This window comes from Lampetra fluviatilis, chromosome 47 (assembly GCF_964198595.1).
Source record: "Lampetra fluviatilis chromosome 47, kcLamFluv1.1, whole genome shotgun sequence".
Taxonomy (NCBI): domain Eukaryota; kingdom Metazoa; phylum Chordata; class Hyperoartia; order Petromyzontiformes; family Petromyzontidae; genus Lampetra; species Lampetra fluviatilis.
This window is the reverse complement of record NC_136321.1, coordinates 5,050,031-5,077,731: the sequence shown is the minus strand read 5'-3', so window position 1 is coordinate 5,077,731 and position 27,701 is coordinate 5,050,031. Positions and strand designations below refer to the sequence as shown.

The 27,701-nt window shown below is 53.3% G+C and overlaps 1 protein-coding gene across 1 annotated transcript; it reads right to left on the bottom strand.

Annotated features, from left to right (window-relative positions):
• Positions 1–1,224: 1,224 nt before the first annotated feature.
• Positions 1,225–27,701, bottom strand: LOC144947896 (terminal nucleotidyltransferase 5C-like). Its single transcript, XM_078877277.1, has 4 exons — positions 27,431–27,701; positions 14,125–14,316; positions 12,899–13,292; positions 1,225–7,597 (listed from the first exon to the last, which is right to left on the bottom strand). The coding sequence occupies exons 1-4, from the start codon at positions 27,557–27,559 to the stop codon at positions 7,062–7,064; spliced, it is 1,251 nt and encodes a 416-aa protein (XP_078733403.1). The 5' UTR covers positions 27,560–27,701; the 3' UTR covers positions 1,225–7,061.

Below are 27,701 nucleotides of genomic sequence, written 5' to 3'. Positions count from 1 at the left end.
TATCTGTCCGCCCAGAGATTTCTGCCGTAGAAGGGAATCATACTGGAATTGGAAAAAGTGGAGGCAGACATACGCAACAAAGACAAAGATCCCCCGTGTAGCCTTTACAGACTTTAGGGGTTAAGTGCTGTTAGCGAGCACGGTACACGAGGGGGTGGGTGGCCTTTATCTCCCCAATGGCGATGTTTACACACCGCACCGGGTACTCATTTAAGGCTGAGTCGACCTAGGGGAGGCCCAGGACCGGTTCAGATAATAATCGTCACTGGTGTTGGCCGTGAGCGGGAATCAAACCCGTGTCTCGGGGTTCATATCGCAGCAGGCTAACCGCTACACTACCGCTTCCCACATGTATACACACACACGCACACATACAAAAAAGCCTCGAGAAAATCCTGGCACAACTTCGAAGATTTATAAACAGAACAATATTATTTCATCGTCATTAATAGCTTCGTGCTTGTTTACCCAGGAAAGCCTCGCCGAGTCTCAAGACCGGTTTTCGGGAGGTACCTACACAGTTATTTTGCTTTCAGGCCGGTGGGGGTGATGTTGATGTTGTGTGTAATGTTCATCGATTCATTTGCATTGGGCTGCTTGGCCAACACCGGTTCCATCGTGTGGTTTAGATTTTTGTTTCGTTAACCGTGGCAGGGAAAACCCGCACAAGTCATGCAAGAACAGGAGAACACACGTGCAACTTCTTTCGCACCGTACGTAGTAGCCACGGCATCCTTCAATCGCGTCTCCGGAGAGATTGACACCCTCCAGACGGATTCACCACCACATCGGGGCTCTTGAAATAGAGGGGTGTTTTTTGTAAAATATATTTTTTATTTTGACTTAAAACTTTCGTGACTGCAGGGATTCTTTCGGTAAAGTCACGTAGATAGAAAAAATAACGATAAAATTATTTTTAAAAAATATCCTGGAGTTTTGATCACAACACAAGCGGTCGTCATCAGACCGCCTGTGTTGCGATCGAAACGTCGTGATATTTTGATTGACTTTATTTTTATTATTTTATCGTTATTTTTTCGATCTACGTGGCTTTACCGAAAAGAACCATAGAATATTTTTTTATTACAGAATTCAAAATAAACGTGGGTTCTTATCGCTTTTTGGGGGGGTTGCAGAGCCCTGTGCTCGAGTTAACGCGCGTTTTTTAAAATATACCAATAACAATAAAAGAGACAGGCAATGTTAAAGTGGACCCAAAAGAGGAGTTTAATGAAATGGTCATGTGATCAGGCACTTACAGTATATGTATACAACAAAATTAGACACACATAGGCCCCCGCCCCCAGCCCCCAAACGGCACCCCCCCTCCCAACCCCCCAGACAAAACCCATGCGGGAAACGACACCACCCCCCCCCCTCTCGCGCCGTTTCTTTGGTCCTTAGAATCTTACATTCAGACAACAACATCAATAAACAAAAATAGAGTCACCCCACAAAAAAACAAAAACGTTGAAAGTGTTGTACACTCACACGGACCTGCACAACGTACAAGAGTGGACGTCTCTGTTGACCAATCATGGTGGCGGCTATTCACGGTTTTCAGTGGGGGGCAGACTGGTGGGGGGGGGGGGGGCAGGCTGGTGGGGAGGTGGGGGGCAGGCTGGGAGGGGGGGCCCTGACAGACCGAACCACAGACGGTGGTCACCGCACCGCGCGACGCTTTCAGACGCGCTTCTCCGGCCGTCTGGAACGCTCTTCCCTTCCCGATATTAGGAAGCCACTGGAGCTATACAATGCAATCTTAACTCATCATCTAGATTGCAAATTAAAGAAATGAGTTTTTTCGTGTGTTCACTTTGTTGTCCGTAACCCCCGCACATCCGATTAGCGCGGTACATGTTTTCTTCCACCGGTCTTCAGGAGGAGGAGTGTACGGAGAGGAGGGTGAGGAACGGTGGTGGTGGTGATAATAAATGCTTGGAAGCAAAGCCAGTGCATTGAACTGAGGCAGCGTGGGTTCACGACGTTAACATGTCCTGGTGGCAAATGGAGCGGTTGGGGGGGGGGCAGCCACGCACAAACTCTTGCGGGGAGTGCCTGATCTTTAAAAAAGGGACACTTTTTGTTGTTTTTGCCAGTATCAAAAGTATGAAAAGAAAAAAATAACAAGCGAAGGTTTTTTTTTTTACACCCCTTTTTGGCAATAAAAACACGCGTTGAGATGTCGATGCCTTGCAAAGGGGTGGTTTGAACATCTTAACAGCCGTTTAATTGCCAGAAAAGGGTTAAAAAAAAAAACTCTTCTGATTTTTGTTTTCATACTTTGGAACAGATCCTTCTTCACGTCCTCAACAACTTTTGGATCAACGGGGGGGGGGGGGGGGGGTGAGAACAATGAAACCCGCTACATGTTTCACTAAATGTCTCCGAGGCAAAGTCTTGATATAACAAAATATATTTCTTTTTTTTGTGTGTCTTTACGATCGAACTCGACATCATCCCTCGCCGCGTGTGAACCGGTTTGGGGACGAGGGGCGCTGAGGAGGGGGAGGGCTGGGGGAGGAAGCGGACAGAGCGAGCGGCACGAGGAACGCACCCCGCACAAAAGACAAAGTTCCCCCCCCGTATAGCCTTAACAGACTGTAGGGGCAAGTGCTGTTAGCGAGCACCTATAAAGGGCCGCACGGCACACGAGGCGGTGGATGGCCAACACCACGCGCGGCCGCCTTTGTCTCCCCAGTGGCGATGTTTACGAATCGCACCAGGCACTCATTTGAGGCGCAGTCGACCTAGGGGAGGCCCACGACCGGTTCAGATAATCGTCACCGGTGTTCGCCGTGAGCGGGAATCGAACTCGGGTTGCCAGGTTCGAAGCGCAGCGCGCTAACCGCTACACCACCGCACGCACACGCACAGTGACACACACACAGTAACACACACACACGCAGTCACAGACACAGTCATGTTCATCATCACTTCGCATGCACTGAGAATCGCCGAAAGACTGAGATAAGAAGTGCGGGGGGGGGGGTGTTGGGGTGTGTGTGGGGGGGGTGTGTGGGGGGGGGTGTGTGGGGGGTGTGTGGGTTGCCCCGACGCGATCAGAGCGAGTGTGAAAGCGCGCGCAATCCTTCGCTAGTGGGGACACTTTTTGCTACAAATCGCCGTTTGAAAATAAACGCACGCGCGTGCGGGGGGGAGGTGGGGGGTGAGGTCGACCATCGGACGTCACCCATTCCACCCCACCCCCTCACACGCCCTCCCCGCCCCCACCATCGTGAATCATCGCAATCGATGGAAACCTTCGTCATTCGCTATCGCGAGGCGCGCGAGCGAATCGATGGTCCCGTAATATTTTCTTCTCTGCAATCCGTCAACTCAAAAACGAACGCGCTTCGTAGACATTTTTTCCCGGTTTATATATTTATATATATATATTTTCCTGTTTGTTTCCCCTCTCTCTCTTCAGTGTCTGGAATATATTCTACCATATATAGCTTATTTGTCGGACCATCGGCAGCACGAATATTATTTTCTGCCCTTCCTCTATAATTTTTTTTCCCCCGTATATATTTTTAAAAAAAGAAAACCCCCACCTTAGGCTAAGTTTAAAATAAAATCTAAAACAACATCAACATCATCATAAACATAATGCCCAAAAGTATTGTAGCACCTCAAGTGCTGCGCATGGCAAGTTTACGAGCCGCACACCACCAGTACCCGCCACCACCAGCGCCACCACCAGCAGTCAGAAACCGCGATTCGATCGTTCGTCGCCATTCGCTCAAGTCCTGAACATCGTGAGTTTTGTAGTGGGCCCCAAGTGGCTGGGCAGGGGGTCACGCAAAGCCCAATTTCGTAGTGGCGACGAGTTTGGGGCGGCGGCTACATCAGGTTCCCACGCACGCACGAATTTGCGAACTCAAAAAAACGTTACGAAAAAACGCGACCAAATCGGTGCATCGTTACATCCCCGACGTTTGACCCCGCGATGGTTTTATTTAATTTTTTTTGACAGCGTTGACAGAACCATCCAGCAGCGGTGCACTACAGCCATCGTCTCTTCCCAAGATGCACTGCGCTCCCGTCAACATTTTCCCAAAGTCCAATTTTTCGTCCCTACTCACAATAAATCATGGGCATCACCACCACCACCATCATTATCGTCGTCATGGTCATCTCTTCGGACCTGTTTTACTCCCGATTGATAGAACCTGGAGGCGATTTGTTTTGTAAACATATATTTATACTGTATCTATGTAGGGCTTTTCTCTTGTCTTAACGCTAAATTGCACGGTAAATATCACTCGCAAAAAAAAGTATAATGGATTGCAATTGATCTTTCCCTCTCAAACATGGAAGGATCTGAACACTTCTGGGGGTGAGCGCGTGAGGGAGTAAGACTTTGTAACTGGATCATTTTGAGGGATTCTGCGATTTTTCCTGCGGTGGAACTCTAGGCGAGGTTTGGCAACGGTTGTCCACTCATTTGACCCAACCACGCGGGGGATTGGAAATACCCGATACAATTCCATGGCCAACTTTGCTGTTCCTTAAAAATTGCCACCTTCATTTTAGGTCTCATTCTCTGCCACACATCTTGATCCCTCTCCCCTCCCCCACCCCCACTGGAACATCAGAGCCAAGCCAGCACGAATGGTTATTGGCCAAGCCGAGCCCGGAAAGCAAACTGCGACACGTGCATGCACCGTCGTGATATTTGAATTGGACTCGGGACGCAGGGTCTGGAGCCTCTCCCGAGTGGCGTAAGCCTGGCCCCAGCACGGCTCCGAAATGTGCCAATGGGGGGGGGGGGGGAAGGGGGCATGGATAAATCCAAACTCGGCCTTCCCCCTCACCCTCCAGTTACAGCTTCGATTCTCTCAGCTACTCAAAAACCAACGGCGTACCGTACACGTTCAACGCAAGCACTTGTGTAAATTACCTAACACAATTACGCAAAAAACAACAACAACAAGCGACAATAACAAATGAAAGGGAAGGTGTGGGGGGGGGGGGAAACACTATGTTGGGATTCGACCTCCCAACTCAAAAAACAAGTGCAACCTAAAGATTCAAAGAGTTTCAAAATTGCACAGATGAGAGAGTCAATTTGTATGCATCCCTTTAACGGCACTCAAACCGCAGCTACGGGCGGTAGCGGCGTCGGCGCTGCCGGTAGCGCTGGCGAGACGATGGCACCGCCGCAAACGGACGCACCGACACACACGGTCCTGCCCCACCTGCCCCACCGAAGGCGTTGCAAGGAAACGTTGCGGTCGAACGCAACTGGACTTTGCAGAGGACGCCCGTGCCAGGAAAAACGCGACAAAAAGCAGGCTGGAAAACGCGCAGAAATGACGACATCATTCGGTGTCACGGGCCAGAGTAGAAATTTGTACTGGCTAAGGTGGCAGCACTCTAGTTAAGTCCATGGACTTATTCATGTAGGCTAACGAGAGTTAGATGAACTCGATAACCCACTCGCACGCTTGAAATTAAATGGCGAGCGCGTAATTGGCCGTGTAAAGAAAGTGGAACCGCTAAAGTGACACCACCTCAGCTGCTACCGACAAAAGTGAAACTTCTGGTCCGGGCTCTCGGACTAACCCACGCACACGGGTGCTCGCAAACAGCGGGAAGGCACGGACTCTTATCCCACATGTCCCTGCGTGCCCAGCGACCGAACGCACCGCGCGGCGACGCAGAGAGTTGATAAATGCGTCCGTTCCGTCACCGGGCTTGGCATCAGACGAGGCCGAGAAAGCGTCGTACGTGCCGCGGTTGGGTCGGCGGTGGTCACAGGCCAAGCATGGAGGGACACGGGGAAGGGGGTGGGTGGGAGGCGTCCCGTTGTGTGCAGTTGGGGGAGGAATTATTTCGGTTTGCCCCGCGGCGTGAAGGTTGACCATCGCGCGACGTGGGGGGGGGGGGGTGTTAAAAAAAAATCAGTGGCATCCCCGGGGCGTTCGCTCGTTCTTGCTTTCCCCATTTCACCCCACGCGCGCATGCCCCCACGTAACTCTGGAAGCGTCGGGTGTCCACGTTGGGCTCGTGACGACCTCGTGTTTTAAATGCGGACCCGGCCCCCCACCCCCAAAAAATATAGCGCTTTGTAAATCGGTAATATTTTTTTTGTGGTTAATCAGCTAGACGACGCGTTAGCAGTCAACCTGCGACAGGCAGTCGCGCTCGCCACGCACGGCTGCCTCGCCAATATTTTCCTTTTCAGTCTTTTTCTCTTGGGGTTTTTTTATTTTTTTTTAGCGTTTATTAAAATTTTTATGAAATTTTTTTCCCCCGTTCACAACGCGTGTCCCGGTTTTTTTTGTTGTTGTATTTTTCTTCTTCTTCCTCTTCTTTGCGCGTATAATTTCTTCCCGTCGGGAGAGTTCCCCCGAAGAGAGGTCGCAAAACATCTTGCGTGTAAGTCTCGAGTTCCGTTTTTTTTGTGTGTTTTAGTTTAGTGTGTTTTTTACTTCCACCAGCGCTAAACGGTTAACGTCCGCAACTTGCCCGCGGAAGTTTTTCTGGCACAAGCGTCGCGAGCCTTGGATTACATATGTACACACGTGGAAAGCAGCGCGGCGGGCAAAACCACCCAGTATCTTCTCTTGCTCAACCTCCTCTTCGTCACTCTTCACTCATTTGCGTGTGGTCGTGTGCGTGTGTGTGTGGGCGTGCAAGTCTCGATGCATGCAGTTCTGCAATCTCGGTTCAATGAAGGGGAATGCTGCCAAACGCGCACAGTTCTTAATGCCGCTGCCGCCACTGCTGCTGCTGCTTTGCCCGTCTTACCGAGAGACGTAAAATGGAAGAGAGAAACCAACAGCAACGGCGCGGAGAGACTATGGAGTGGCAGTGGAGGAGGGGGGTTGGGGGGGGGTAGAATCAGGAAATCGGGGGGGGGGGGAGCGAGGTAGGCAAGGGGAAGGAAAATCGAAAATAAAATAAAAGACCGCATGGTATCACGGCATTGGTCCGGGGGGAGGAAGGGGGGGGGGGGTAATTGTTGCGGTCCGTCATCAATCAGCGAGGTTGGCGGGGCAGACGGGCGGGCAGGTGGGCGGGCATCACGGTAGGGGGCATCACCGGCTGCGTTAGCTGCAGGGCAGCCACGTCTGCTGGTGGTGGTGGTGCTGGTGCTGCTGGTGCTGGTGGTGCTGCTGCTGGTGGTGGTGGTGCTGGTGGTGGTGGTACGACGGCACGTAGGCGAGCGCGTGCTGCGGCGGCGGCGGCAGGTAGTAGCCGCTGAAGTTAAAGTCGCTGGCGTAGGGCGCCGGCTGGTAGTAGCAGGTGACGTTGGCCGTGTTGGGGATGACGTTCTGCTCGGCGAGGACGCGGAAGGCCATCGACGTGATGAGGCCCAGGGTGAGCCGGCGCTCGTGCCCCATCAGGCAGACGGTGCTCTCGTTCACCACGCCCCACAGCGTGAGCAGGTAGTCGTACTTGCTGCCCTCCTCGCCCAGGAAGTGGTTCTGCAGGTACGACTCGAGCTTGCGCTCCTGCTCCGAGATGTCGGGGAAGTCGATGAAAAAGCGCGAGCACATGTACCTCTCCAGGGTCTTGATCTCCTGCTCGCACGCCGGCTGGAAGTCTCGCACCAGCAGGTTGCAGTACTTGAGGAGGCCGCCGCCTGAACGGGGGGGGGGGGGGGGGGGGGGGGAGCGGAGGGGACAAAGGGCGACGAGTGGGTTTTGTGAGCGGCGGTAGAAAGAAAGAAAAAGGTCGCAATGTAGGACTCCAGGACTAGAGTTTGGAGGAAAATTGTCGGTGCTTCTTGGTTCTGGCTGCCTTAACACCCACCGCCCAACCCCACCCCCCACGCCAGGAATCCGTAAGCGTTACGAATTCCGGGCGTGCGCGAATGATGATGCCGTATTAACAAAACAAAAAAAGCGTACTTACATAACTGTGATATAAATATTCAAACTGCTCTACGCAATCAACGCGAACGACGTTCGTGCGTGTTTTGTGTTGCGTGCAAAGTGCTTGCCAGAGTAAGCAGGTCGCAACAGCAGCGCCGCCGACTACGCGCAAATAGTTCTTGTTAAAATAAGGCTTGAGTGAACGGTTAAACAACGGACGCCAATGGTCTCATCGCCGACGTAACCGGGCCGATAATTAAAAGCGAGTTTCAAATTAGGGTCGTCAGGGTCACCCGGAGATCACCGTTTGACGACGGGGGGCAAAATATTTTAATTGTTCGTAACTTAACTTCGTCATCAATCCCCAACTTATTCACGGAGCAACTGCGCGACCCTTTCGCGTTCGAGAACGGTCCTCCCCCCCACAGAAGCGGATATGGCAGAACTACCGCTCGGCGAACCCTTCGAGCAACCTCCGGTCCACGCGTACGAGGGAAAAAGAAAAAAACCGATATTTCATTATTTTTATTCATATCTTTTTTTAGAACCACAAGTGGTTTTTTTTTTCCGCCGATACTCAAAATGCACGTTCCCCCCCTTGCGCTCGCTCGGCCCGCTCGGCACAACCAGCCGCACACGTGCGCGCTCGCTCAGCCCCAACAAAAACATCTCGACCATTTCATCTCCTTCAGACGTTGCCAATAAGAAAATAGCCGGCCTCTCCGCTTCCTGCCGAGCGGCGTCCAGACAGACTCGGTGCTGCGAGCGCGTTTCTGCGACACCCGTGGGGAGGGAAAAGGGGGGTGGGGGGGGGGAAGAGAACATCCACGGTCGTGCAAGGGTCGCGATCCGGATAGTTCCCCCCTCCTCCCGACGCCGGTGTTGTCAAGAATCCCCACCCCGAAGCGGAGTGCCCGACCCGAATCCGCGTCCAGATTTCTAAAACGACCGTTTGGCATCGGACAAACGCCGTCGCTTTGACAAGCGGCCCAAACAGCTAAACGATTCATAAGGCAAAGGAGTGGGGGAGACCTTGAAAACTCCTTAGCCTCGATAAGATAATAACGTTGGACGGACACAAGCCACCTTGTGAGAACGCGAGCGCTAATGTCGGGCCCAGATGTCTGTCGGCGTCTTCGCCCGCTCCCCTCCCTCACTCCCAACTTGGCGACGACCGCCTTCCCCCCCTACCCCTAACGCCCCCCTCACCCCCCTACCCCTGCCCCGACCCGCCACACATAATTCCGTGGACCCACAGCCGGGACGTTGGGAAGAAGGACGCTTCAGAAATGCCAGAGTTGGTTGGTTCAAGCAACAACCGACTCTGCTGCTGGCGAGACTACAAATGTATCAAACGGCTCCACGGTTTGCTTGCTGATAAGACGCACTGCCAATCAATACTAGTTGGGGGTTAGAGTCAATTGCTTACCCCTATTCAGAAAATTGGGGGTGGCAGGGTGGGGGGTGATAGCTGCAACCTAGCCCCCCACCCACAATGTTCCACCAGTCCACGTTATGTTTACAAGCATGTGCAGCGAAACGTTGGACTTCGAAAACGCATCGTGACCGCAACGGAACAGCGCGACCGTGAAAACCGACGCAGCAGCGACAGACGGATGGGTAAGTCAGCTGCCCACGTGGACTTTTCTGAAATCGAAAATAATTTATTTCCATACGAAATTTCCCAAATACAGGAGCCCCACTATTCCAGTGGAACGAACCCAACTTTGAGGCCACAGTCCCCGCAGGCGCTGCTTGCTGGCTCCCCGCTCCCCGCTCCCCCCACCATGATGAGCGATGTGGATACTCTCAACGTCGCATCCATCAGACGACCACTCGGAGTGAACCGGGGGGAGAGGGGGGGGGCTCAGCGCCCGTTCACGCGCTGGTCCTTGGCACCGCACTAACCGCACGGCTCTCCGTTTGCAGTCCGAGCTGCTGGGGCTTTAATATCAGGCGGCCCGTCGGAAGCAGATAGGCGATGTCACGAGGAACGATGTGATCGTCATCATCATCGTCGGGATTCTCATCATCGTCATCATCATCTAACGCCGCAGTCAACACCTGGGCTGCGTTTTTGATTATTACGACATAAAAGTTGATACACCTTGGGACAGCGCAATCCGACCCAAGCGTACTTTGAAACTCGTTAAAAATGTACTACGGTCGATTCCCTCTCGCCGTGGGGGGTTTGAACGCAGGAGCGGAAAGGGGCCGTTCCAGGACTGGCACGGCCCGACTTCCGACGGCCGTGGAAAACGCCGCACACGGTGGGGGCTGCTTGAACTTAGCGCCAATACTGCCGAATCAGAATTTGTATTTGTACTGCAGGAATCCCATGAGCTACAAAGCACTCTTTCCCACAGACGACCAGGTCGCGGCAGTGGTGGCGGTGGGGGTTGGAGGGCAGACAGCAGCTCGCCGCTAACAACAATAAAAGATAACAACAACGAAGGGAGCGAACCGCGCTCCTCTCTTCGCCAGACGTCGTCCGAGGTCACAATTAGAATCGGAATATTAATTTAGACCGGAGGTATCCGATGAGCTGCATGGCAGGTCACGTCGTGGGCACTGCATCGCCCTCTCAAGTGTCCCCCCCCCCCCACCCGGCGGGACAAAGAACACGGGCGGCCTGCGTTGGCCGGAGGAGTGAGGCGCGGACGTCGGCATTCGAAGGGCGGGCAGATTCCCGAAGCGCGGCTTATTTCCCCGACGCTTCGTAGTAACGTCGGCAAGTCTGTTACCGTTAACGCCGAATTTACCCAGCAGGGCCTCGCGGAGCCGCGAGATTTGTTATTCAGGAGGGCCAACTCAATTTGCGCTCCGAACCCGGCACGCCACCCGAGATCGATTCCCGCTCACGGCCGACACCAGTGACGATTAACCGAAGCCGTCCCAGGCCTCCGGCTAGTCAACTCTGCCTCAACAGAGTAACCTCATGCGGTTTGTAAACATCGCGAATGGGGAGACAAAAGGCGGTCGGGCGTGGGTGTCGTTAACCCTCCTCCGACCGACACAGCCGATTAATAAAGTTGAACAAACGTGCCAATCGACTACTGCTTCAGCTGCGCACCAATTTTCGTATGATGTTGAACTTCTGTCGCGCGCGAGGAAGACCTACAAAAAAAATCGCCATCGGACATACAAAAACATCTAACAGCGAATCACCACGACCATCATAACTCAAGACGGTAACGTAGGCGGCACAAACGTGTGCATGTACAGCAAAACCTCGTTATTTCGGTAATTTGATCATTCGTAATTGGGGATAATTCGGCACGGCTGCATTTTCGGCATATACTGTCTATTATTGGTGACAAGCCGAATTTTCCCCGAGCTAACTGTCCAATTTCGGCATACACGCGGAGTAACGCCATGCACCACGGCCAAAACGACGACTCAGTCCAGTGGCAGCGCGCGTGGCGAGCGTTAGTGCAGACCCTGTTGCTATGGACTTTACTTTGCTTATGCACTCTGTGCAAGCCAATCCTCTAAGCCGACATCAAGAATAAATGGAAAGGGTCTGAAGTATAAATCCCTTAGTCTGCGAGACAAATCCAAAGTTTTGGATAGAATTGATGCAGGGTGTGTGAAGAGTTTGGAAAACAAATTTGGATTTTTATTTTTTATTAGGGCAGGAGGCACTGGGGGGTACGATTGTAAATAGTTCGGAATATTGGATAATTCGGCAAGGCCATGTGTGTCGAATAAACATGGGTTTATTGTAAATATAAAAATCACGGTGAAAATTCCAACGTGAATTCGTACCGAGTCAACTACGCCCCCCCCCCCAGCACACTCATCCCTCACTAGGCCTAGGACTCGGGCCAACCCGCTCACTCCGATGGGTGGCGTCACTCAGAATCAGACTATTTATTTATTCTGAAGGAATCCGGTTAGCTGCAAAGCTCTCTTTCACAGATGTCCAGTCGGTGCCACGGTGGCGAGATGTTAATTCCCTCGCCTGGTATACAGGAGGTTCAAGGTTCGATCCAAAATATGACTTGTACATTTTTTTCCGGGCCCTCCACATTTAGAATCAATTGGTGTTTTATAGAATTTGGCTTCTATACGTTTCCACATGATAAGCTATCCTTTGTGACCAGGTGGCATCTGAAAAAGAGCTATACAGCTCAGTGGGCCCGATAACCTGGTAAAATAAAAAACAGTTTAAATAGTTGTTCTGGCTGGAAATCTGTGAACCTACAGCCGCCGTTAGCCCCGTTGACTGGACCTTCTGTCCAGCCAAGGTTCACAGATGTCCAGTCAATGATGGGCGGCGGTCGCACGCGCCCCTCAATGTTCCCCGCGGGGCTAACCGCTTCGTTCGTCCAGTTAGAAACCAAAGCGCCGCCGTTGACTCCAACGCGTCGCCGCGTGGACGATGCGTGGACGAACGCGCGCACGTGGGCCAGCGTGACGCAGAGAGCTCGGAGGAAACTAATGGCGTTGTGACGCCTAGGGGGGGAAGGGAACTCCCTCCTCCCCTCGCCCACCAACCCCGTGCGGTTTTCGCTGGCGGTCGGACAAACTCGACGCGGTTTGGTTGGAGCAGGAGCAGGAGCAGCGTTATTAATGACGAGGTCGCGGCCTACATTCTTTATCGCTAGGCTCGGCGCCAGGCAGTTTTCGCGGGCAGGCTTAAAGCGTTTTGGATCGCACGGTGCTCATGCGTGAACGCACGCAGGCACGCGGGCACAGATGTACGCGCGCACAAACAGGAACCCACTCATCCCGCTGTATACACTTCGCAAGCGCGTTCGGGGCAAGTGCCATTAGCAAACAAATATGAAGGCCGGGATGGCACACGGGGTTGGCGGTGCTGCCAAAATGATACCCGGCCGCCTTTGTCTCCCCAGTGGCGATATTCACACACCGCACCAGGTACTCATTTGAGGCCGAGACGACCTAGGGGAGGCCCAGGCCCAGTTCAGATAATCGTCACTGGCGTCAGCCGCGAGCAGAGATTTCCGGGTTCGTAGCGCGACGCGCCAACCGCTACACTACCACAACCCATGCGCGCGCGCGCACACACGCAGACACGAGCGCACGCAGACACGAGCGCGCACCTCGGATCTCCTCGGGGTTGCGCGTGGCGATGAGCCTGCCGCGCAGGTGCTCCAGCGCCTCGCCGAAGTCGCCGTACATGCTCTCGCCGAGCACGCTCGGGTGGAAGCGCTCCGACATGGCGTGCTCGGAGCATTCGTAGAAGAGCAGCAGCGAGTCGAGGACGATCTGGAACGAGTCGACGCTGAACTCGAACTGCCGCCGCAGCGAGTCGACGAACTTGAGCTCCACGTTCTTGCCGCTGTTGTTGGAGAGCGAGATGAGGCTCCAGCGGTCCGTGTCGTTGCACACCTTCACCATCTTCTGGACGTACGCCTCTTTCAGCGTCTGCGGCCCGATCTTCTCCTTGCTCACGCCCTCGGGCAGGAAGTCCAACAGGCAGTCCAGGACCACTTCCTGTGCGCGGCGGAGGTGGCAACGGTAGGCGGGGGGGGGGTAGGCGTTTTGGTGGTGGTGGGGGGTCGGGTTGGTTGCGGTGGTTGATGATGGTGATGAAGGTGGCGGTGGTGGTAGTGATGTTAATAGAGGTGGTGATAATTGACGGCGAATGTTAGAATAGTGGTGGTGGACAGGGTTGGCAGGTGGTAGCGATGGTGGTGGTATTGTTAGTGGAGGTGGTGGTTGTGATGATGAAGGTGGTGGTGGTGGTAGTGTATGTGGTGGGGGTAGGGGAGGGTACAGTGGTAGCGTTAGTCTGGCACTCTCTCATCAAAACACGGCAGAGGCAACGGCACTGGAGTGTAACGACGCATAGCGGTCCCATAATGACTGCTGGATTAAATAGACTTGCAACAACGAAAATGTGTTTTTAATTAATCCATTAATTACAAAATAATAACGGGCTGCAGCACATACACAATGGCACACAGACACAGGTGCACACGTGGAGAATGGTCTTAATATCAAGAGTCAACTTGTAACGCACCACTGCTGCACAGTATCCCACCTCGCTCTCGTAACGAGAGAGAGAGAGAGAGGGGCTGACACCGATGAGCGGGAAGGCAGCAGCAGCAGCGATGCTGAGCAGGCGCTACCAACAATTGCCCAAGCTCTGCGCTCCTCAACATACTGAGTTGGTATCAGGCCAATTAATCAGCGTTATACGTGTGGGAGCACGTGGGAAGAAAAATGTAATCACATGCGTGCGACGGGGAAACACAACGGATCGCCGCATCGCTGCCGGGGTGGTGGTGGGGGGAGCGTGTGGGTGACGTGGCGTGACGTGCACCTTGACGAGCTGGAACTCGGCTTCCCCCGTGAGGCTCACGCCGAAGATGAGGTCCAGGTCCTTGTAGCTGAGGCCGCTGTCGTGGTGGAGCACGTGGCTGGCAGCGGAGCCGTTGAGGCGCACGTCGCGCACCGCAATGCCCCGCTCCTCCAGCCGCCCGCGCACGATCCGCACGATGTCCCGCGGGCGCACCTACCGCCAGCGAACACGGAACACACCGCTCGCTCGCTCAGTCCCAGCCCGATGCCACGAAGCCTTAACGTACGTATGTATGTACGGTGAACTGCTTTCACACCGTGCCAGCGAACACGGAACACACCGCTCGCTCGCTCAGTCCCAGCCCGATGCCACAAAGCCTTAACGTACGTATGTATGTACGGTGAACTGCTTTCACACTGTGCCAGCGAACACGGAACACACACGCACCGCTCGCTCAGTCCCAACCCGATGCCACAAAGACGAAGTTACCATTCGTATAGCCTTAACATATGTACGTTGAACTTATTTCGCACTGCGTATATGGGATCTGGTCCTTACACATAATTAATGTACAGCGTTGTGGGTTGCTATTGGCATGAATGAGCGCAGGTCTCGTGATGGTCCCATGGGCAGATGGCATTGCTCAGGTAAGTCGGTTGACTGGTTGTATTTGTATGTATGCAAGTCAAACTTATTTTCGCACTGTACGAAGCCAGCCGTGCTAATAGGAGGCGCGGGGGAAGGACAACAAACGAAAGGCAAAAAGCATTTCTAAAATAAATGAATTTTCAATCTCGATTATTTAAAAGTGCATAGCCCCAGTGGCTTCCTAATATCGGAAGGAAGGTTCCAGACGGCCGCAGAAGCGCGCATCTGAAAGCGCGGGATGCGGCGACCATCTTCGTTCGACAGGCTAGCCAAAAGTCGCTGCGAGGGTGACCGCAGTTCGAGTGATGATGGTTTATGCTCCTTGACGACATCAGTAAGGTATTGTGGTTCATTTATGGCAAGCACTTTGTGTGCAATGAGTGCGACCATATAAAGTATTCCATTTGCAACGCCACCCCCCCACCCCCCATAGCAAACACTAACTAAATTATAATAATAACGCCATTTTTTTTATTCGGGAAAGCATCGCTGAGTCTCAGGACTCTTCACTATGAGCGTCCTGCATTAATCAGCCAAGTGCCCGTACACGTTCACTCGGTCAATCACCAGGGTCCGCGTCGGCGGTGGGGTGAAATGTGGGTACGTCCACCTCTCCCGAGATCGTATTGGGTCGGTGTGAAAGAGTTGGGCCGAGGTGCCTTTTCTGACGTGGCTCTACAGAGCTCTCAGTAGACTCTCTTACGGTAAGGGGGTCCCCCCCCCCTGCCAGTGGGACACGGGTGGGTAGAATGCACCACGAAGATGCCGCCCACGATAAATAAATTGGCTCCGTGCGGGAGAAAAACGGAAATAACCCAACCGCACAAACAGAAACGAATCCGCGCGAACGGGTTCGCAATCGCACTCGCCCATGATCCACCAACTTTTTGCATCTCCCAGGCTCTGGTTTACATACCTGGCAACCACTTATCAGTGCCTCCACTATTACAGACCAATTCAGACCTTATTGGTCACCCAGTTCCCTTATAAATCTGAATGTTCATCCTACAAAGTCCCATCACGAGGGAGAAACACAAAGACGAAAATTATGTTACTAAACAAAAAACATTTTACGTATTCATTTTGACAAGTGGTGTCAACGAGCTAATTATTACGCTACCTTCTGTGACCCTGTATGCTGATGCTGCCACCTGCTTGATGTGAACGCACACACTCATGTTGTAAACGCACACTCATGTTGTAAACGCACACACTCATGTTGTAAACGCACCACGGCATCGCTAACTTCGCTGCAGGAGGTAACGCTTGTCGCTGTGCTGTAGCGTGGCTTGTTTGGAAAACCGGATTTGGAGATGTAGCTTGTGCGTACAATCTGTACCGAGTCTTAATTTCAGATCAAATTTGTCAGCTGCTACGGGGATCGCTACTCTCCAGAGTGTAAAAAAAAAAAATCCGTCCCACAACTTTTTTTAATTGGCCGTATCATTATTTTTTTGTTTTCCGTGTTGACGCGGCTGTTCGCCGTATGGCCCTGAACACTCAATTTCCTTCCTGTACAAGAAAACGGGGTTAAACCGCATGGGTTGACAGCTCTGGGTTTATATAACCTGCAATTATCTTCACAATATATATTACATAACAATATATATTAACATTAAATAACAGGATACACAACCCTCTGCCATATTCTACTGCCGGATAAGGCCTTGCCAACACTGCAATCGATTATGGGGATTAGTTGACCATACTTCACCAGTGCTGGTTGCTGAATAAGCCGGGTTAATATCCTGTTGTTATTATTATCATAAGCGCTGCTCAGTGAAATGTTTCACCTTGGTCGCCCATCAGTACCACAATGTCAACACAATTTAAAATAATTTCAATAAAGATTTTTGGTATTTTTTATGATTACCATTCCGCTTATTTCCACAGAAGAACCACACCGGGTCTCAAGACTCTCCTTTCAGGAGGGTCCTGCCAAGTGTTCGGAGTAGGTGAGCGACCACCGCTAGATATATAGAGTGTATATAATCCCAAGCGAGTAACGTGCGGTATCATTTTTCCCAATACGACACAATTTGAACTGTGACCCCCCCCCCCCCCGAGATTACAACTCTCCCCCCTGCAGCCCCCGGCCACCAGCTATACGATGCCCCTTGGGCTTGTGAATGATGTCACAGGAACCTTGAAGAAGACCACAGACCGTGCGCGGTATTAACAGGGGCGGCCGCACGAGCCGAACCACCTCTGCGACTCCTCGGCTCAACAATCGGGGGGGGGGGGGGGGAATGTGAGCATTGTTTTACACAAGCGGGGGGGGCGGGGATTTCGCAAGTGGCAAAACCAGATTTTCACAAACAGCTTTCTCTGGAAATACTTGACCCTTCAGGGCAAACAAAAAAAATTGAGACACAGAAACTCAAAAGTGGAAAGATCAATAAAGCAACTCCAATTGCATTTAATATATCCCACAGGCAACATTTTTCATTTTCTAAAAACGCAGATGTGGCCAGAACTGGGGGGGGCGGTACAAAATGTATAAATATAAAATGCGGCCAATGAAGGATTTTGCCCAACAAGAACAACAACCGCCATTCACCACGAAGGGCCTTCGCTGTTCCCGGGCCTGGCTCGGCAGTCCACCGCGGCCCGGCAGCTCGGTCGCTTGAAAAGGAGGCACGAGGGAGCCAGCGAGCCAGCGAGCCAGCCAGCGAGCCAGCGAACCAGTGAACCAGTGAGCCAGCCAGCGAGCCAGCAAGCCAGCGAGCCAGTGAGCCAGCCAGTGAGCCAGCCAGCCAGTGAGCCAGTGAGCCAGCGAGCCAGCCAGCGAGCCAGAAAGCCAGTCAGCCAAGTGTTCTCCGCGACAATGCAAACGGCCCACCCCCCCCCCCCGTCACATTAAGCATGGGGATTGGTTGCAGGCTTGGGACTGCGTTGCGAGACAGAGAACAAAGTGAGCAGGGCCTCTCTGGCAGGACGCGTCGCGGCACCGGAACAGACGCCGCAGCGGGCGGGCCAGGGAACGCACGGCATCATGACAGCATCCCCCTTGCTTGCAGATGGGGTCGGGGGGAGGGAGGGGGGGTTCTGCGGTGGATCGCTGCATCGTGGAATCGCGGTAAGAAAAGCGTGGGCTGGGGATGAAGGCTGTCATCCAGCAGTGGACAAACCACGCTGGAACTCTCGACGCTTGCCGGCACACGAGCACCAACAAATCTGTGCACGCGTGCAATCCGACAAAAAGGCAAGGCGACCTGAATAGGCGGACCGCACTGCGTCGAATAGTTCCTGGCGGTGAAAGGAGAAGCATTGTGCCGGCGCCGAGTTACACAATCACTGCACGTCGTCTATCGGAAAGCCATCCGTCCACGCGTGCACAGAAGAACGGATGTCACACACTACTTTGTGCGCGCGTGCGCAGCCGTGGCGAACGCCGCACGCAGGAAGGAGCGTTCACGTGCAATGCGCCGTGCAGGCGACAATGAACGGAGGATGCAGCGATGCCACCCACCCCCCCACCCCCATTTTTCCTTTGTAGGAAGGATGGGCAGAGCGGTGAAGGTGCCACAGGTGGAAGCAGCTGACGGTCATCTCGGGCGGTCAACTCACAGCTCCTGGGGGGGCGGGTTGGAGGGTCTCTGTCCCGCGACCCTCTTGAAGCTCACGTGACATTCCCCAAAATGCACACCTTAGCCTGGCGCGAGCGCCGCGGTGGCGATGTCACCGCCAGTTAGCAGCGAATGGCGGCTATTGTCGTCGTCGTTGTTGTGAATACGCGTGCCTCGTGTCGGCCTGAATAGGCGTTCACGAACAGCACTTGACCCAACGGCGAGTTAAAGGTTAAACACGTTGGGGGGGTGTGCGGTGGCCCTTTCTTGTGAAGTGCGGGAGGCACGGCCGTCAACGCAGAGGATGAGAACCCCGACTGCTGCCAGAGCTCAACATTCTCACCGCAGCTGACATTAGGGAGCCTTCAAAAAATAAAATAAGGACAGGGCGTGTGAGCCCGAACAGGAGCTCGCTTATACAGCACTCGCCCCAAGGCGATCTTTCTCGACGGCTTTTTCGCCGTGCGCGTTTCTTTTGGCTTCCAGTTCAAACGCGATCGTCATCATTGTACAAATTATTGGGGGGGGGCGTGCAGAGGAGCGGGGGGGGGGGCTGAAGACGCAAGAAGCTATGGGGCTCACTTAGAAGTCCATAAACGATTTTAATTATTAATGTCCCCGTGTTACTGCCGTTCAAAGGTGCAAGTCGTTAGTAATTCAAGTGTGAATCACACACACACAAACACCGGGCGTTTATTGCCTTTACCTGCCTAACAACAAGGGCAGGCGGACACAAGCACAAGGCATGACTCGGCATGACCGAGGGGAATAGTTTATGGACAAGCAACTACGCAGCAGAAGTGGCGACCTGCCAAGCGATATATTGTAATATACGTGTGGGCACATTCTTTCAAAAGGCCAATATTTCACCCAGCAAATACTGGGTCAACTATTATATCCACGCCACTGCACTGCCAGGCGGTATCTCCGCGGACCTCCTCTTGAAACCAATATCCAGGATGGTCACGTCTATGCGCCGCTTCTCGGTGGCAGCCCCAACAGTCTGGAACGCCGTCACCACTCTGCACATTCGCAGCATCACCTCAATCGCCTCCTTCAAGAGACACTTAAAAACTCACCTCTATAACCACGTGCTTTCGAGCGACTCCGAGCTTGGCTCCGCGCCTCTGAGTTGCGGCCGTTACGTCCGCAAATTTGCGCGCGTTATAAATTGCATTATTATTATAAGAGATTGAAGATGTGTCACAATTGAAGATGTCGAACCTCCGACTAGTACGATCGGCTACGTACGGTGCGAAAGAAGTTACACGGGCGCGGACACACACACACACACACGTACAATGCCAGGGTCGACAGGCCTGACTAGTGATTTAATGTCCAGAATGCGAGGTGGTCAGGAGGCTGATGGATTATTGAACCCATCTGTATGGAGTTTCTTGCGCTACACCTACCCTCACCCACCCCCATTCGTGTTGGGTTTTCGCCGGGGTTTTCCACAAATTTAGTTTTTTTTTTAATCTGTACAGCACTTTGAATGGCATCCTTTGCACGAAATCGTGCTCTAGAAATAAAGACTTGATTGATTTAAACACCCGTTAGCAGGTACCGGCCAAATTGACCAAAATCATCGCCAATGCAGCGGCACCCTCTCGAAAACAAAACGAAATTCTTCTTGAGACTCGGCGAGGCTCTTTATGGGCAAACAAAGCGCATTAAGAAATATTATTATTATTAGAATTGGGCTCTGGATTCCGAGAATGATGCAGCAGCAGCAGCCGCAGGAGCAGAGAGATCGGCATTGACAGGGGAGGCCTGGCGGTTCGGAGTGCGGCTCGGCGTTGGGCAACCAACATGCCAAGCAATGCTTATTGCACACACCAGCACGCACACGTTGGCACACGCGCACACACACACACACACCAGCACGCACACGTTGGCACACGCGCACGCACACACACACACCAGCACGCACACGTTGGCACACGCGCACACACACACACACCAGCACGCACACGTTGGCACACGCGCACACACACACACACCAGCACGCGCACGTTGGCACACGTGCACAACAACCGCCATTCGCCACTAAGTGGCGGTGACGTCACCACGACGCTTGTGCCAGGCCATGTGCACCCTGAGGCCACGTGAAGTGTCGAACGCCCGCTGGCAGGAGGTCACGGGGCAGACCCAGGTGCCACGGGTCGACTGACCGAGATGACCGAGACGAGTGGCTGATGCACCACCTGTGCCCCCTACTGTGCCAACTTGCTGTGCTTTAGCCACCCAGCGCTCCGCTCGTTGTTGTGAGCGTCGCTCCTCCGCCCTCCGTTGTTGTTGGAGGGCGACTGCCTCCAACTGCCCAGTAGCGTCCTTCACGAGCCTCCTCCACTGAGGCCGATCTTGACACCGCTGGTACCAGTCATCGGCAAGTCCACTCAGCTCCACGTCCTCCTGTACCACATCACTCCATCTCTTCTCTAGCCCGTGCCGCGCCCGTTTAGCCCCCTCGATCCGGCCGAACAAAAGCTGTTTAGGCATGCGGTGGCTGGGCATGCGGGCTACATGACCCAGCCAACGCAGCCTTGCCTGCCGGAGGAGCTCACTGATAGGACTTTGCCCAGATCTTTCAAGGACTTGTGAGCTCCTCACACAATCCAGCCTGGTTAAACCCAGGATGGATCGTAGGCAGGCCAGCCTAAATGTTTCCAACCGGCGAAGATGCTCCACTAGGGGGGTCCACGTTTCGCAAGCGTAGAGAAGGGAGGGAATGACCGTGGCCGAGAAGACCTGAAGCTTCGTGCGGAGCGACAGACCAGGTAGCTTCCACACAGCGTTACGCAACCGATGAAAAGATATTGCCGCTCGACTGATTCGGAGTGAGACCTCTGCTGATAAACTGGAGCCGGTCATAAGCACACTGCCCAGGTATGGGAAACTCTCCACTCTCTCCACAACTGCCCCATCACCGATTGGGAGTTGTGGGGGTGGAGTGCCAGATGGTACAAAATACCCAGGCAGGTGCTTAGTTTTGGTGGGGCTGATGGTAAGGCCCCACCTCTTAGTGGCACGCTCCAGTCTCAGCAGCAGCGTCTCCAACTCCTCTTCTGAATGAGCAGCTATTACCAAATCATCGGCATACATAACGTGGTTGACCAATAGGGAGCCATCCCTTGATCGCACCCGGGCGTCGATCAGCCTCCCATTATATCTGTACCAAATGGTAATTCCCCCGGTACAGCTATTGAAGGCTTCACGAACTACGCAGTCGAAATAGATGTTAAATAATGTGGGAGCCAGAGGACATCCCTGTCGCACCCCAAGGTGTACAGGGAAAGGCTCCGACTCCCGGCCACGTAGTTTTACCCGGGCCCGCTCACCATCATGAAGGTCCTTAATGATCGTGAGCAGAGGGTCAGGGACTCCGAAAGCACGAAGAACAACCCAGAGCCCAGTCCGACTGATGGTATCATAGGCCTTGACCAGGTCAATAAAGCAGAGATGTAGGTCTTTTTGGAATTCCCTACACCTCTGCTGTAGCAGACGGACAGAAAATATGGCATCTGTGCAGGACCGCCCTTTCCTGAAACCGCATTGGGGCTCCGCAAGCCTCTCCTCAGCGTGCCTAGCAAGGCGATGTTGAATAATCCTTGCCAGGACCTTACCCGGCACACTGAGGAGTGAGATGCCCCTGTAGTTGTTACAGTCGGTACGGTCCCCCTTCTTAAAGAGGGGGACCACCAGGGCATCCTTCCAGTCCTGCGGAACCCGTCCAGTGGTCCAGACTGTTGTTATGATGTCATATAGGGCAGTCTGTGCACAAACGCCACCCTCCCTCAGCATTTCGCTTGGGAGATCATCTCTGCCCGGTGCCTTCCCTGGTCTCAGACTCCGGATCGCCCTCAGTACTTCCTCAACAGCTGGTACCTCAGCCAGCCACTCACAGGGGGTGACCTCTTCCAATATTTGAGGCACCGCAGCCTCAGCAGGGTTATCCCCACTTTGTGCCATGATGTTTTCCTGGCTGAGAGATTTTCCCTCCCCCAGGACCTCACAGAAATGCTCAGCAAATCTGCAAACCAGTTCCTGGGGGTCGGAGATTGGATCACCGTTTTTTCCTCTAATGATGGTAATAGGTGTGGCGCTGCAGGTTACTTTTTTGATGGAGTTAAATAGTGATTTGTGATCACGGGCCACTGAGGCAGACTCCATCTCCTCAGCAACCCGCGACCACCACCCATCCTTACAGCGCCTTACGGCTCTCCGAACCTCCGAGCGAAGGCTGCGGTAAACCTCCTCATTCTCTGACGTGGGATGCTGTAGGCGATGAGAGTGGGCCTGTCGCTTTTTCTCAATTAACCTGAACACCTCCTCCGTCAGCCAGGGTTCCCGGGGAGGTCTGGACCGAGTACCCAAAGCAGCCATTGCAGCTGCATGAGTCACAGTCTTAAACCTCGCCCATTTACCCTCGACATCAGGTGGAGTGGGGGACGATGCCAACCCCAGCTGCAAGCGATGATGAAATTCTCGCTTGCAACTTTCATCAGCTAACTTAGACCAGGCCACTTTTGGTTGGAATGGGATCCTGGGTGTACACCCACCACCGGAGTGGAAGAATGGCAGGCGCATCTTACAGATGACTAGTCGATGGTCAGAGGGCAGATCAGCTCCACGGTAGGTCCTGGTGTCAAGGACACGTGCACACACACACACACACCAGCACGCACACACACCAGCACGCACACGTTAGCACACGCGCACACACACACACACCAGCACGCACACGTTGGCACACGCGCACACACACACCAGCACGCACACGTTGACACACGCGCACACACACACACACCAGCACGCACACGTTGGCACACGCGCACACACACACACACACACCAGCAGGCACACGTTGGCACACGCGCACACACACCAGCACGCACACGTTGGCACACGCGCACACACACACACACACCAGCACGCACACGTTGGCACACGCGCACACACACACACACACCAGCACGCACACGTTGGCACACGCGCACACACACACACACCAGCACGCACACGTTGGCACACGCGCACACACACACACACACCAGCACGCACACGTTGGCACACGCGCACACACACACACACCAGCACGCACACGTTGGCACACGCGCACACACACACACCAGCACGCACACGTTGGCACACGCGCACACACACACACACACCAGCACGCACACGTTGGCACACGCGCACACACACACACACACACCAGCACGCACACGTTGGCACACGCGCACACACACACACACCAGCACGCACACGTTGGCACACGCGCACACACACACACCAGCACGCACACGTTGGCACACGCGCACACACACACACCAGCACGCACACGTTGGCACACGCGCACACACACACACTAGCACGCACACGTTGGCACACGCGCACACACACACACACACTAGCACGCACACGTTGGCACACGCGCACACACACACACACACTAGCACGCACACGTTGGCACACGCGCACACACACACACACCAGCACGCACACGTTGGCACACGCGCACACACACACACACCAGCACGCACACGTTGGCACACGCACAAGTTGGCACACGCACAGCCATTGCAAGCACAGCAGCACTATCTGGCAACCGTGCAAGTCACTGTACGCTGCTGTATGCATTTAAGCCGTTTAGCAATCTTGTAGTTCTTTTACAACACGATTACCGTAGAGAACACCACGTGGCGAGACTTTAAAAGGCCCCGTGGGACACTCAGCGATTGGACGCTGCCACGGTGACGGTGGTGTAGCGGTCAGCAAGATGGACCTGCAATCTAGAGGTCGCTGGTTTGATTCGATCTCCCGGCACGGCGGTTGAAACATCGGTGCATGATTAATAAATCTCCCCCCCCTCCCCTCCAGCACCTCTGTCCACCCAGCAGCCGTATAAATGTGTCCACCCACAGTTAAGTTGACCCGCAGGTCACGTGTGGTGGGGTAAAGTGTGGGCACTCCCACCTCTTGCGATACGACTGGCCGGCTCGGAATAGGAGGCCAAATAGCTTCTTAAGAGAGGGGGGGGGGACGCTTCCCGTTTCCTCTAACAGGACGCCCCTTCCGCCAGCAGTGACGTGAGCAAGCAATTGCAGGACTGCACCTTTAGCCCTTTACTCTGCGATCGGTAAACACCGCCAAGACTTTCCGACCTCAAAAATCTGCTGCTTGCATTGTGCCATGTTACCCCTGGTAAAAAGATACTCGGGGTCTCGACGGGTTCCCACCCTGGACAAATAAAGGAGCAATCGATCAGTGGGTGGGGGGGGAGATCGATCATTCTCGTCTGCTGCCCTCCTAACCTGGAACTCCATTTCCCTAGCGATCCGTGCTGTTGAATCCCTGACCCTGCTCAAATCCAGACTCACGACGTCCCATTTTTAAATCCTTCATAATAAGTTCGCTTGCTTGCTTGCGCGCTTACGACCGTGCAAATCTTTCGGTCGTTTTTTAACCCACTTCCCGTGATCCAATCGAGCTGACATTTTGCACACAGACTCGTTGTGCGTGACAATTTATTTTCGTGAAATTTTCTTTCCAAAATTTTCCAGTTTTTAGGAATTTTTTTTATTTAATTTAAAATACCAATGTGATACAAATGAAACTCTTACTCAAGGAAAACAGAAATGAATAATGCCACGCATATAAAGGATTTATAGTAAAAACGTTGTTTTTACGGGTTAATTTGTTTGTATCTCTCTGCTCGTGGCTGACTGGACCTCTCCCTCGCTTATGAAAATAAACTTTCAGCACTCTTTATGTACATTGTCTTGAGACGCGGTTGCATTTATATGCTGCGTATAATACACTGTATTTTATATAAACTCACAAAAAGAAGACAGACTCACACTTACACTCATACAACAGATCCATGGACTCGCTAAAGACAGCCATAGAATCACATGGAGATCCAGACTCGCACAGGGACCCACATACTCTCATACAGCAGATCCATAAGAGTCGCACAGAGACCCACAGACTCACAGAGAAATAGATGCCTGGATTATAAAACCTATCAGCAACTGTCCCCCTTCTCTCTCCATAAAAAAACATAGCGTAGGCCCACTGTTTATGTCCAGCATCGAGAGATGTGCTCACATTAAAGTTGCTACACAGTCTACATTGTAATGCATTGAACATGGTGGGGCAGAGGTCTTGTGACCCCCCATTAATTGGTCCCTAGCATTGTTTTTCTTAGTATATTCATTTCTGTTTTTAATGAACTTTACTTGAAAAATATATTTTGTTTAACAGAATTAAATGTTGACCAAATTGCCCGGCAGTCAGGAGGCCGTGGGTTCGATCCCGACCCTGACGCCTGTATATTTGGAGTTTGCGTGTCTCTCTCTCTCTGCCCGTGGTCGCGTGGATTTTTCTCCAGGTCCTCCGGTTTTTCCCCTCCACATTGAGAAGACTCAACCACGTGTTCAGAGTATTTGGCTGCTATCAATGTCCGCGCGATTAAGCCACGTCGCTATCAATCTGTGGGCCAGGTCTCTTGTGAAAAAGAGCTAGAAACCTCAGATGGGGCCTTACCTGGAAAAATTAAATTGAATAGTTTGGTTGAGATGCAATGCCGCATGCCTTTGCACTTTCAAAACTTTGCCGCAGGCCTGCCAGCTGATGATAACAGGCGAGTTCCCTCTGCCCGGGTTGCGTGCCCCAACACAACAGCGGATTGCGCCGGTGGTGAAAATGTCAGCAACATCCCCATTGCCCTGCACAATCCATGGTGGATGCGCTAGATGGGATGAAACGAGATTTCGCAACGACGGGGGTGGGAGGGGTGGTGATATCCATCCGTGCCTGTTGCAGGCTAGAGTGTCGTAATGCGTGCGCGTCGAATGCTGCCACCAACACCACGATTAAATGTCTCTCTCTCTGCGTGTTGGTGTGATGGTACCGAGTAGGCAATTCGCCCCGTGATCAATCGTAAGAATTCGTTTTTAATCATAAAGTTAGACGGCACACAGCAACACCGCTGTAGTTCGAGGCAGGCGTAACAACTCTCTCCTGAAGCCCTCTCTCCTCTCTCGTCGTGGCTGGCAGAGCTCGACATTGGTATTGAAGCTCCTGGCCACAGCGCTGCCCACACGCACGAGACAAAGTCGTAGGGTGCGCTGCAAGCGCCGCTGATGACCCCTTCGCAATTAGCGTCACACGAGTCGGAGGAAGAGATGCAGATTCAGATAGGGAATTGTTTAGGTCACGTAGGGGAAGACAGATACGCATACACACACACGCACGCATGATCACACCGGAACATAGACAAAGATCCCCCGTGTAGCCTCGACAGACTGTTGGGGCAAGTGCTGTCAGCGAGCACCTATGAAGGCCGGCGCGGCACACGAGGGGGTGGGTGGCCAGCACCACGCCCGACCGCCTTTGTCTCCCCAGCGGCGATGTTTACGCACCGCACCACATGCATCACACACCACATGCATCAAACAGCGCACTAAATGCACCACATGCATCACACACCACATGCAATACACACTGCACCACATGCATCACACACCGACGCGTTCTCTAGAGAGTCTAGACCACGTGGGGAAACAAATACAGAGCTCCCCTGTGTAGGCCAACAGAATGTTAGGGCAAGTGCTAGGTTGGTGTACAAGTAACGTGTGTACAGTAGGTAGTGCGTGTGTACAGTAGGTAGTGCGTGTGTACAGTAGACAGTGTGCGTGTGTACAGTAGACAGTGTGCGTGTGTACAGTGGGTAGTGTGCGTGTGTACAGTGGGTAGTGTGCGTGTGTACAGTGGGTAGTGTGCGTGTGTACAGTGGGTAGTGTGCGTGTGTACAGTGGGTAGTGTGCGTGTGTACAGTGGGTAGTGTGCGTGTGTACAGTGGGTAGTGTGCGTGTGTACAGTAGGTAGTGTGTGTACAGTAGGTAGTGTGTGTACAGTAGGTAGTGTGTGTACAATGTGCACAGTAGGTAGTGTGTGTGTACAGTAGGTAGTGCGTGTACAGTAGGTAGTGTGTGTACAGTAGGTAGTGTGTGTACAGTAGGTAGTGTGTGTACAGTAGACAGTGTGTGTACAGTATACAGTGTGTGTGTACAGTAGGTAGTGTGTGTGTACTGCCGCCATACCTCGAGCGTGGGAAAGTTCCCCCTGCCGTGAATGGGAACCTTCTGGTCCAGCACGGCGTCCAGACGCTCCACCTGCTCCCAGCCCAGCACGCTGAAACGCCGGGACTGCTGCTCACTCGCTGCGGCCATTGGAACTCGACCTGCGGTGACGGCACGGCACGGCACGGATGCGGTTGGTGTGTGGAAAAAGGACAAGCGTAGACGGAGGTGTGAACACGCGCGCCGCTCGGAAGATGCAGCAGCTGCGGCAGCGGCCGTCCCTTTAAATAGC

Coding starts and splice junctions, on each gene's coding strand:
- LOC144947896 (XM_078877277.1), bottom strand. CDS start 27,559: ATGGCCGCAGCGAGTGAGCAGCAGTCCCGGCGTTTCAGCGTGCTGGGC. Junction 14,317..27,430: donor GGAACTTTCCCACGCTCGAG/GTATGGCGGCAG, acceptor CGCTGGCGGTAG/GTGCGCCCGCGGGACATCGT. Junction 7,598..12,898: donor CAACCCCGAGGAGATCCGAG/GTGCGCGCTCGT, acceptor CCCCCCGTTCAG/GCGGCGGCCTCCTCAAGTAC.